The sequence below is a fragment of the Varanus komodoensis genome, unplaced genomic scaffold, assembly GCF_004798865.1.
Source record: "Varanus komodoensis strain SLA01 unplaced genomic scaffold, ASM479886v1 scaffold15, whole genome shotgun sequence".
NCBI classification, from domain to species: domain Eukaryota; kingdom Metazoa; phylum Chordata; class Lepidosauria; order Squamata; family Varanidae; genus Varanus; species Varanus komodoensis.
Genome location: NW_025335440.1, coordinates 26,965,110 through 26,977,972, shown reverse-complemented (window position 1 = coordinate 26,977,972; position 12,863 = coordinate 26,965,110). Strand labels below are relative to the sequence as shown.

General features: G+C 41.3%; 1 protein-coding gene across 2 annotated transcripts in view; it reads right to left on the bottom strand.

Moving 5' to 3' along the window:
- Positions 1–8,774: 8,774 nt before the first annotated feature.
- Positions 8,775–12,863, bottom strand: part of ADAM22 (ADAM metallopeptidase domain 22) — a 135,084-nt gene continuing 130,995 nt past the window's right edge. For both annotated transcript variants that reach the window (XM_044425179.1, XM_044425180.1), the window contains exons 28-29: positions 9,651–9,774; positions 8,775–9,077 (exon numbers count right to left, since the gene is read on the bottom strand). In XM_044425179.1, coding sequence (XP_044281114.1) covers positions 9,057–9,077; positions 9,651–9,774 — 145 coding nt within the window. In that variant the 3' untranslated portion in view covers positions 8,775–9,056. The remainder of the gene's footprint in view (positions 9,078–9,650; positions 9,775–12,863) is intronic.

The following is a 12,863-nucleotide window of genomic DNA, read 5'->3' as shown; positions in this document are numbered from 1 at the left end:
TTATTTGGGATTCTGGCTTGCTGCCCCAAGTGAAGTGCTACCTTGCAGCACCTTATTTATTAGTATCCTCTTTATCTGACTTTATTAGTTTTGGAGATCAGATCACACCTCTGACTTGTGCTTATAAATTGACTATCTGGGATTAGCATTCTAACAGACATTGCAAATGGGGAATAGACACCACACACTTCTCAAGGCCAGTGGAAAGTTGGGATTTTCCCATTCCCTGTGTTTTAGTCAGCCTCTGCAAACACTGAAATTCAGAAGCCGTTTAGAAGATGCCACACTGCCTTTGTATGCAACTGAAAGTCTTTTTTCTGATGGTGGAATACATCAATAACAATGGAAATCAGGCAATTTGCACCACATATTCCAGTAGTAAGGGGCGCTATGTAAAAGTTTTGAAAAATTGAGATTCCAAGTCACAATTCTGTAAAAGGAACATTTTTATTCATTTACAGGAAAACTGACTTTATAATGTTGATGACAAAGCCATATTCAGATCTACAATGATATAATGTGTAGGGTTTTGTATTGGCATTTGTCAGATATCTGATGCTTCAAGCAGTATATTGGGTAAGAATTGAGAGTCCCATAAAGTAAAACAGTTACAAGATGCAACATGATTATTGTAGAAACAATATCCAGTGTTGAATACAGTTGTTCGATCTTACCATATGGGGTAGCTTTAATTACTTTTAAAGCAACACATTACTGCGAAAAATCCAGCCGTTGAGATATATTGTACACCAAAGTATCCATGTTGAAAACAATTGCAGCAGCAGATTTAAAATGCCATCAGTGCCACTTTGATTAACATCACAGCAAGTTGAAATAAGATGGTCATCCAAGTTAAGTGAGGGTTGAGTTCCATTTAAACTAATAACATTAAAAGCACACATAAATTGTGATGGGTTATGGCCAGTATTAGAATAATGCAGTGTCATATTTTTAGTTGAATAGTTATAGTTTAATAAGTACTAGATGATGCTTAGCAAATACTACACAAATTGTCAATGCAGGCCAGCATTAATTTGCCATTATAAAGATATATATATATATGATACCTTAGTACTTACTGAATTACAGCTCCATGATATTGTATAGTTATCAGCTAGCACCACTATATTCATATGGCAGTGAAGCGTATTTATAGGTGGCTTTTAAATTGGTTGTAAAAATATATTTTGACTATGCAAGGTCTTAAGGCCTCTCAGGCTTAAAAAAATAATCTGTACTCCCTTATTTGAAGTTGTAAAATGGGAAGGATTTTAAAGTTTGACTTGCATTTACATACAACTTAAGAGTACGTCCAGAGGCTTATATCCTTGCCTCAGATAGGACATTTTACGGGGAATCCGCACATTGTCAGCCAGGGAGTGGGGAAATGACAGTACTTCCTTTTTTTTTTTTTTCTTCCCAGAAAAAACATTAAGGTAGCAAGGATGCTCAGTAGCTTTTCATTCATAGCACTAGGAGCCCTTGGCCCATAAGTACTTCAGGTGTATTCACAGGATTGCTACTGTGCCATGTTCTACCTGCCTGATTGTCACTCTGCTGTTGTGGGCTGCCTTATTAACATCTTCCACTTAGTGGCTTGGGATGCAGTCCTTTGACGTGCACCATGAGTAGAAGCCCCCAAACCTGGGGGTCTTCCCAGCATCCTTTGCAGGGCAGGAGGATTGTCAGAGGTGAGCTTCACCGCTGCATCCTTCTGCCCTGCCTTTTTTGCCCATCTAGTGGGAGGGGTGGAGGGGGAGGGCAGGAGAGGAGACTGGAGAAGCCCCAGGAGAGCTTGTCTCACCTCTCCAGTCTTGTCCCCTCCCCACCCACTGAAACGTCCCCCTTCCCTGCACTCAAGTTACTGGTCTCCAAGCAACCAGCTGTTCTCCCTGCGCTACCTGGAAGGTGAAGTGGAGTCAGAGTTCTGATTTCCCCTCTGAGTTTGGAGCATGGGACCTCAGTTGCTGTCTGAGGCTGTAGGATTGCACCTTGAGATGCCTTCCACCAACTTGATTGGTTTTCCCTATAGGGCAATCCTGTAGCTGCCTACTAAGAAGTAAGCCACATTGCATTACATTATTTACTCCCAGGCAAGTTTATATAGGACAGCTATATATTTCAGATAGCTAGAATTGTTTAAATGGAAATAGTTTCTTATCAGTTTAACTTTTTTTTTTTACCTGAACTAAACTTCATTGCAACTAAGGACTTCGCCATCTCTTTATAAGGTCATGGAGGAAAATGGATGCTAGATTCCTGTGCAGGTACCACAAAATTCAAAATTGTTATTAAAAGCAAGTTTTAAAAATCAGCATGTGAACTTATGTTTGTTTATGTATTTCATTTTTATACCACCCAATAGCCAAAGGCTCTCTGGGTGGTTAAAGTGTTGAGAATGTGTACTAATGCCCACAAAAAAGTCCCAAATTGCTCCATATCTCCTTAATAGTACATGCAGAGAAATCTCTTTGAAATGGTGTGGGTGTGCATATGCATGAGTAAAAAGATAAACAATACTGAAATGTTACATAAACTTTCAAAGAAAGTTAAGAGGCTGTACCATCTAGTGTTGTGCTCTGAAAGAGTTCCAGTAATTCCTAGTTACTTATTTAGTGGTGGTTCTCTTTTGGCCGAGCTTAGAAGTCATCTTTATTTCTCAAATGATAGTCAAGTTTCATAGGTTTGCTCTCTTAGCTTTTGTAAAATACCAAAGGGACGCCAAGTATTAGTATGTTGACTTAGCCAGCTTAAGACTGCAAATCCTGTGCACTCTTACCTGGAGTAAGTCCTGTTGCATACAAATGGACACCTTCTGAGTAAGCATGCATAGGAGTCTTTTAGAGTTCCAGCCTGGGACTTCTATCAAACCTGGGACTCTTTTTATCATTGGCTAGAGAAACGGGACTGTGCATAGACTTAAATATCTTTATAGTTTAACATAAAAAGAAAAAAGTGGGGGGGGGGGGCTGACCCAGTAGCTCTGATGTTTTCGATGATTGATGCTTTTTAGTTTCTTTTTGTTAGGTATATTAAGAAAAAAACTTATTCAAAAAAAAAAAAAGTTCCAGCCTGAGAATAGCTAGCTGCACTGACACCTCAGTTTTTTTCTGTAGAAGTCTGTCTGTAGGAAAAAATGCCAATGGTTTTGCAGTTTCCCTATAATACAAACATACAACTATATGGAATAACTCTCACACACAGGAAAACATAGGTGTGCCTAGAGACAAGTCACATAGGATGCATCCTAGAACTCTCACGGTGGGAAGACTATCTAAACCAGGTGATGCATGGCTATTGTAACATTACCCTGTTCACAGATAACATTGCAGAACAAGACATTTTTCTCAAGGCCAACTGCGGCATATCCAAGGATAGGAGTAAAATAGCAAAAATAATATATACATAAATAAAATGCAATTACTGAAAAGAGGAATGCAGACAATTGCCAAAAATGCCTCTAAAATGCCCAGTCCTAGATAAATTATTTTAGGACATATCAATAGAAGCTGCTTTTCTATGTATTTAAGATCAGCTGAGCCAAGGTATGGTGCATGTTGTCACAGATCCTCATCAACTGATATTGTGCAGCCAGAGCACAAGGCTCAATGCAACAGTTTCATCCAAATGCAAAACAGAAAATACAGCCAGACTCAGGAAACATTTATTAGGACAGTGCAAGTCAAGTGCAAAAGAACAGAGCCTTTTCTTTTCCTGTGGCCCCTGAGATAATTTGGCCTACAACTCCAGTCATAGCTCACCATTGCCTATCTTGGGCTAGGGCTGATGGGAATTGTGGCCAAAACATTTGGACAAGTTTGCATTGGTCACCCCTGCCCTAACAGCTCACCTTATTTGAAGAGACAAGTGTTTGTGTGCAAATGAAATGGTTGGCAGCATTTCATGCAACTATAGTTAAGATTTTGTACCTAGCAAAGAGGTACAGGGGATAAATGCTGCCTCCTGATGCTTCTTCATAAAACTCCCTCATGCCAGATTTAGGGTGCGATCCAATGCCCCAGGCCTGGGTGCAGATAAGCTTCTAAACTCAGACTTACTTGCAGCCCATGGCAAGAGTGAGGAGCAGCAGCAGCGACCTCCAAGCACCACTGCGCCTCACCTGACCTGTGTGTTTTATCTAGACCTAGATAAATGGGGAGGGGAGGGGAGGGTGGGAAGGAACACCAATAGGACTCGCCATAGAGAGATGGCCCGGCACCCTCCCCAGCATGTCTCTCTTCCCCCTTCTGAGGCACATTTTGGGGACAGCATTAGAAATGTAGTAAATAAATGCAATAATTTCCATTCTTAAAATAAGCCCTAAACTAGCATGAATTAGAGTTCCAGCACAACCCTGGACTGAACGGCATTCCTTATTTTCTGGCATGCCGCTTACTTAGAGCGCAGACACCAGTTAAGCAGCAACAGAAAACCAAGTTGGGTTGGCCTGAGTAAGATTTCAGGTGTGTCAATTCACTTGTGTAGCTCAAGCCCACTTAGGACCCTCAACTCCCATCAGTCCTCGTCAACAGTAGGGTTAAAATAACTGGAAGGCCACACATTACCCACTGCAAGACATCCATGCAGCTCCAATGGTTCAGATGATTTGCATACAATTACTACCCAGCGGCTCTGTTCTTATGCCTACCACATTCCCTCTTACTAGTCGGGGACCCATGCACTGATCTCTGGCTGGCTATTTCCTTGCTGTACTTCCCTTCTCTCTCTACTAACATGAGGCCCCAGCTCCTGTTTGCAGTGGTTGGCAAATGTTAAGGATGGCATGCAAGACTCCTTCAGGCACACCCTCCCTCTGTAAACATCTAAGCCTTTGCATCATATTCCTCCACCCCAACTACTGTTTATGTTTAATTAATGAAGCAAAGCCCTGGGAAAGCTCACTAAAACAGCAGTACCCATTTCCTTCTACCTGCATTTTTATTCAACATCAGTTTCTACCGCCTCTTACTGGGACAGAAACAGCCTTAAATTTGATAAGACTTGGTACTTTATTGCAAGAAAGAAAGAGAGTACCCTGCATCCAATGATGCTAGTCTACAAGTACGAAACTTCTGCTCCTTGTAGAAACCCCTATTAATCCTTGTGCAAATAGTAAGTTCTGTTTGCACAAGCCATTGCACAAATGCTTTTACAACCTGCTACAGCTCTGTTGCTCTAACTATTGCTTGTGCTAAGTGCATTACATGGTCTGCTCACACTTATGTAACTAGTGCAGCACTACTTCTTGTACTTTTTCTGCTAGTGCTGGATTGCCTCAAGCCATTCTTTTTGCCTCGGTTGCATTTAATGGGCATTTCTTGAACGGTCACTTTCATGTACATAAAGCTTAAAACAAACATGCACCTGAGCCTGTCCACATTTATAGAAAGTAAGACCTGACTATAACCTGTGAGTCTCCTGGCATCTTACCTTCACAACTTTCCAGGACCCAAAACACCCCGTTGGTCTTCCTGGCCCCAGATTCAGTCACTACTGATCAGTATTTGTGCCTTTTTCAAGGCAACACCAGTTTTGCGAACTGAGAAATCCTGTACTACACCACAGAAGTAAAAGCCAAAATTTATTAAAATTATGTTTAACTTTACATTAAGATGACTAAGTGACTGAATATTTACAAATATCCGTAATGATCAGACAATGGTGATGCATGTAATTAACAACATATAAGGACAATTTCCCAATGAATGCTTGGAAGTTACCTCAACTAGTCCCACATTACATTCAACTCTGTCTGCTAATAATAATAATAATAATAATAATAATAATAATAATAATAACAACAACAACGATAATACTCTTCACCCTCAATTATCTGAAAACCATAGATAGATGAATGAAGAGGAATGAAGGAAATATCACCAGTTTGTTCCGGATGACACATGGAGTTGTATCAAAACAAAAGGCACATAATAAACATCTAAATATTGCCACTAAAAAGCTAAGGTGTGGGAGGGTGTTTTCTACAATTCATATGGAGTTGGCCATTTTGCTTTGACATTCCCTTGACGCAGGTTCCAGAAGGTGATTGAAAATCCCCTGAAACCAAGAGAAAGGAAGCTACAATTTCAGCCATATTTCTTCAGGCCTAATGGCAGAAGACATTGACTCCGCATCCATCTGCCAAATCCCTGACTTACATCACATATTTCCAAAATTAGACTTTTACATATATTGTATAATCTCTTATACATTTCCTCATGTGGGAATTTGCTCTCTTGCTTTATTTCTTTCCTATTTATTACAAATTGAAATACTTACCAAATGTTACACCTCTTATAGGGATATTTATGACTGCCAGATCAATATTGTATAAATATAACTGGCAAAATCTTATAAATATAATACTTTTAATGTCTTACATATTTTACAATTAGAGACATCCTTAGAAGTACCTTAAATTTTTATTTTCTCATAGAACTGATATACTAAAATAATTGGAATTTCTCAAAATAAGTCCAGTTACATGAAGGAAGGCCACAAGTGGCAACACATCTACCCAAGGAACAATGGGAAAGAGGTAGAAAATTCAGAAATAGAGTTAATGCTCCCATTCAAATACTCTTAAAGGATTAGATGATGCTTTTGCCTTAGAATGCTTTCCACTGTGAATTGTTCTTTTGGTGCTTTCTAATAACTGAGACAGACCCCTTAAATCCTCTTTAAGGGTTTGTTCTCCATTGTTAACCTGGCTCTGCAAAGCAGTATTTTCCCCAAATATCTTCCCTTGGAAAGACTATGGGACTGAGGGGCAAAATAAAACAGCCCCTTGCTTCCAGCACAGCTTCTGTCCTACATTCTTCCATTGCAAACCGTGATCTATTACATCTACCTCAACAGATATTATGGGAAGAGAACATTCCACCACAATGAGGTGACAAAAATAATTTTAATCTCTCACCTGATGAAGTGAGCAAGAAGAGGACCTTACAAGCTTGGATAGACTGTACTATTAATCTTAGAAATTGGGCTCAAAAGCACTTTTTCTAAACACCCTAGAAAAAATGCTTCTCCCTTTCCTTTTATTACACCTGCTTCATATCTTCTGCAGTTTTCTATTAAGCTTGCCAAACAGTCAAGTAATGACTCCTATGTAACAAATTTACACAAGCAAGCAGTATTGCGTTTATCATCACAAAATTTTGTTACAAAATGTTGCTAAGCCTTTCATAATGAGCTGAAGGATTCTATGTGAACTTTAGGGAGATGGATCAGTTTGTGCATGTTCGACAATGTGTAATCAATTTAAAATACTGATATTACATATTGCACACTGTTCTGTCTGTCTTATCCAAGTAGGAATGGAAAGTCTGCCATATTTTACTCCGCACAGATGAGTGAGATCTGCTAATGTAGCCAAAGCATTCAAGTAATGTCTCTTAGGTGGCCAAAAGGTGCACTATGCATATAGTATTATATCAGCATGTAGGATAACTGGTGAAGGTGGATAATTTGGGAGCTCTGGATAGCTGAACTTCAGAAAATAGATGTTCAGTATGCACAGCAAATGTGCCGTTTTAACCATTGTGACATTCACTGTTGCAGTTCCAGATTGTTGCGCAGAAATTGTGCCCCATTTAAGTCTCAGTGGTTACAGTTGATTACAGGTGGTGGGTACAGGATGAAGAGAGAAGAAAATGTCTTACTGTGAATTCCTTTTCTCCACGGAAAAGCATGCTAGATTCTTCATGTTAGCACTTGAGGCCCAGTCAGGTCTTGCATTAAATCCTGCATGGTACTTGAAGGACAGGTGTACTTTTGATGGGAAAACAATATGAATATGGCAGAAAGGACTGAAAAGAACTTCCTTTGTACTGTGGTTACTATCTGAATCACTGCATTCTCCTGAAGCTGCTATTAAAACTTGGGGGGGGGGACCCTGCCAAATATCATAGGGAGGTGTCTTATACCCAATTGAAGCACTGTTTCACATATGGCAGCAGTTCATTGGGGTTTCAGATGGGAGTTTTTCCCAGCTGTGCATGGGAAAGCAAGGAGAAGAACCTGAGGCATTTTGCATGTTACACTGGTGCCTTGCTGGACAGCCTTTCCCATACACATGGATCTCCTGGCTCTCTTTTAATTTGGCCCTTAAGGGTGCAGTCCTACAGGGATGCCCGTAATCTTCTCAACCCAAAGAATTATGAGCATTGTATGCTAGGCAGAAGGAGCGTGGAGATGAATGCTGACAGTTTTAGCTAACTGTGGTGCTTTGGAGGAGGAAGAAAGGAGACCAAAGAGCTGCCGGAATAGGTCATATCTTCACAGCAATGGTCTCCTCCCCTCCCTACTCCCCAGAACATCCCCTAAACCCTTTCCCAGCTGGCATAGTTCTTTCCATGCCAACTGCAGTGGAGAGGAGGGTACTCCAAGTGCAAAGTCCCAGGAGCAAACCTCCCCCAACACACATACACACTATATAATAGCAGTGTTGATATTTTACAACTTTTTACAGATATATGTGTTTCTACGGAGAATATAATCACAAAAGGTTTAAAAAGTCACTTTTTGTTGTTGGATGCTTATGTCAAAAATGATTGCTTCTTCGGATCTCACTTGTGAAAGAAAAAAAAATCTTACTCCTGCATGCTAATTCTACTACAGTATAATGAGTAATCCCTTATACATGGAAAGTGGCAAACAGGGGAGTCATGCACACAGCATAAATGTTGATGTACCAAATTCTGATTCTTTTCTTTTAGCTATTTGGGACTATGTTAGACCAGACAACCCACATCTGGGACTCCAATTAGTTTTATCAGAATGTCTACATATTATCTGTCATCATGCGGAATCATCTTATCATATTCAATCCCATATATTCCAGGTTAATATTTTTAACAGTTTGGTTGTTCTTTACTTATGATTAATAAAATCCTTGTCAGGTGCAGAAAATGGACTTGTCCTTCATCAGGAGAACTTGCTTGCTGCATGCCAATCCCGTCCAATTGTCCGTTTAGCAGATGAATGGTCAGCAACTCAGTGATGCTGAGTTCATATAAAATCTGAAGTAAACAGTTCTTGGGTCAGCTTTGGAACTAAATGGAAGTCTCCCATAGCTGTAAGAGGAGAAAGGTAAGATAACCTGTCACTGGAATTGTTGCACCTCTGGGATGACACGTGATACTGCTGTGATAGCAAATTTTCTGGGTAAAAATCTAATTACCAGTGCGGTCCAATAGGCAGAGATCCAAGTTCAAATGGTACCCCAACCATGAACCTACTGGCTTGGATACATAGGTAGGTACATCATACAACTGGGCTGGCAGAAGCATAATTCGCCACACACTCTTCCCCATGGCAGCCCCTCCCAGTCCCCAAAACTGCTACACATTCTACTGAGTGGGTAGGCTACAGTGCAGGGAAAGGTAAAGGCATCCATGAGTGGAGCTCCATTCATGGAAGGTGCCTCTTTGGAAGGATCCATTCAGCTGGGGAGGAGGGGGGAAGTGCGCAACAGTTCCAGGATCCTCCAGTGAGGAGCAGACAGTATGGAAGTCTACTTGCGCCAGCTCCCTCGGGCACACCTAAAGTTGCTTCCCACCTATTGTGTGGCCAAAGGCCAACCAGCATTCCCTGAGTCCATATCTGCAGAAGACCCCATGACATCTGAAGAAAGAAGCCACGCTTACCCTGGCACCTGCTCTGCTGGCCTTTTTCTCCTCATCAGGAAGAGGAGGCATTGGGTAGGGGTATTTTCTGCTGGAGGCAATGGAGCCAGTAGATGATGATGGAGACTTTGCAGGAGAAAGAGTCCTGAGGTGGTGAAACAGACAAAATAAACAGACTATCTTGGGATACCAGCCTTTCAGCAGAGACTGCAACTATTCCACTTCCTTGAGAATTCCATTCAATTGCTCAGATGCATACAGCTGGAAGGAAAGCCAAGGCTTTCAGGGCCATTGCTTTGGGAACAGTTCACTAGGACAGTCTCCAAAATCATCTTGCTCATTTACACGGAGACTGGAGACGTCCCAGTGGACTGTGCTCTTTGCCAGCATTTAAGCAATAAACCCCCTTTACCATTGCATGCCTCCAATGACAGAAGGATTAAGCAGTAATTAGTTTATAGAAAGGAGAGCATGATTTACAACAACCCAGAGCTCATGTAATATAGTGGCTGAGAGGCTGAGCTGGAAATCAGCCCCTTGTCCAAATCTCACCCCTAGGTAAAGCCTAGGTAGCTTTAGATGCAATCCCACACACGTTTAGACAGGGGAAAAAAGTTCTACAACTCCCAGCATGGCCCAGACAACCATGCAGACTAAGGCGCACTGGATGTTGAACGCCTTTTTTCTTCTGTAAACAAGCATAGAATTGCACCCTAAGGCAGGTATTCACATAGTCACCCTCAGTGAAAAATGGGGAAATGCTACTAATCTACCTTGTAACCTTGTTCTACGGATTACTGAGGTAGTGCACAGGACGTGCTTTAAAAGGATTGTTCTCTAACTACGAATAACTCTGTAGGAATTTTGTCCGTGTACCAGTTCAGAAAGTGGTACCAGGGGAAAGTGCTTTAAACAGCTATGACATATGCAAGGACCACCTCTACTGATGCAGGCCCTGCTGACCCCTGTGCACCCCTGGCTCAAACTTCACTGCAATTTGTATGCATGCCTACTTGGAAATAAAACAGCACTGCATTAGCAGAGCTTAATCCTGAGGTGCATCACAGGGGTGGGCAGAAGGCAGATCTTCAGCACCCTCACACCCCTGCCAGCATGTGTCAAGAATGCTGGGACTTGAACTCCAAAACTTCTGGAGATCTATTCTCCACCCAGCCCTAGTATACAGGGCAGCAACCCACATTGCTTAAATTAATACAGCAGATCCATATTTTACAAGGCTGAGGCATGCAGTTTGGAGGCCCAAACAGTTTTTTATGAAGGAACAAAGGCAAAGACAAAGTGCTATCTTGTTAGACATGCAAGCGGCATCCAGTGCACATTGGTTCCAGCCAAAGTAAGAGTCTGATGGGGTGGAGAAGGGTAGACAAAAATGGACTGATTAGTCAAAACAATCAGCATTTCTGTACACGGTGAGTAAGGTAAGCAGTAGCAAGTCAATGTCTGCATCACATGGAAAGCATTCTTTGCTTGAGGTCAATGAAGCGTCTCCGCTTTATTGACTAGAATTTTACCCACAAGGACTAAACCAGCCTCAGATTCTAAACCTTTGCCGCTGGCCAAGCTGACTAGAAATGTCAAGAACCACAGTCTTACAGGTGTCATATAGGACACCAGCTTGGGGGAAGTTCTAAACCTGCCTTAGAATCAGAGGTAGGAAATCCCAGGTTGGATCCAGATTTAATCATACTTAGAGGAAACCTATTAAGATAAATCAGACCAAGTCATCACTAACTTAAGTCCTTTGGGTTTTATTGGGGCTACTCTAAGTGTTGGGCAAGCTGGACTCCAACTCCCCATATTTGGATCATTTGCAAGAAAACATCAAAGACGTACTCTAGCTGTCTGACAAGTATATCCATGGTGTACTTCCCAATTTACTTCATTCCATGATGTGTTATTGCTACGTGTGTTCTTGGTTGTGGTCTTAGTTTTCCATTTCAATATACAATTCTAGGGTGGAAACGCATGAGCTAGAAACCCAGCTGGTCCCATACATTTTGGTTTCCTAATGAAATACTACAATTAAACACTCTACCAAACCCCTCTCACAAACAATGCCTGGCCTTCTGGACTGCTAAAGCTAGATAAGGATTCCCTTTATTTTTAAACTCCCTAATTCAGATGGCTGTGCTGCCTACCTGGGTTCCTTGCTCTCCTTCCTCTCCATGCACATCAGATCCAGCTTCCAGACTTTCCATCAAAGAGCATGCCTGCCTCCATTGGCACTTCTTTTCCTGTCTCCATGTTTATATGGTGAACTGAGTGTGGCGTCCCAGTGGCTGCTCATTAGAACTGTTTTTTGCCACTATATAATGTAACCATGCACTGCTTCCTAACCTTTTCATAATCCACCCAGGAAGCATTTGTTATTGGGTGGAAGATGGCCCCCAAAACGCATGGCCAGCAACCACAGAGCACTGGAGCATATTCATGAGTACAATTTTAAAAGTGAGCTGGAATTTGGAATTATTTCCATCTGCACCAGTTGCAGAATAAACTGCCATATGTCCAAATGGAGACCATTCTTGGATTATGGAAGCAGACCAGGCAAAGTACTGAGGTGGTAGAATCCTGATTGTTACCTCTTTGGACTGCAAATAGAATGGTTAAGTTCCCTTACTGGGGGAGAAGAAGCAAGGAGAAGCTCCCTGCATACACTACATTTGCCAGGGAAAAGACAGCACTAAACATTTTTCTTTGATATGCTAGGAATGATATGTAGTAGAAACACTTTTCCTTGATATAAAGGGGGATTTCTATGGAGGAACATTCACAGGTATTGCATGGAGTTCATGGCTGTCCAGTCCATAGTCCTGATGTCTCAGCCTGTTCCCTCCACCCAGAGCAGCGAAGCACCTATTTATCTTCATAGGTCTGACACACAGTCCCTATGACTTTTGAAATTTCTGGCTGAAAAATCCCCATGAATAGGACATGTATCCAATAAAGGTGATTCTATTCTATTTCAAACCAATCACATTCTATTGTAACTCAAACCTATCAAAGCAGCAGCCTTTGCATGGTAGGTGAGGATGGGGGTTGTAGGACTTTTCTCTAAATATATAGAGAAATACACCTTAATCAGGCTAACCATGCTCAGTTTCCACAAATCCTTTATTACTGATTATAGCCAATTCCTCCTCACATTTTCCAAAAATAACTTTGAAATATAAGATTTAAACACTTTTTTCACTTAAAAGTTTTGATCATTGC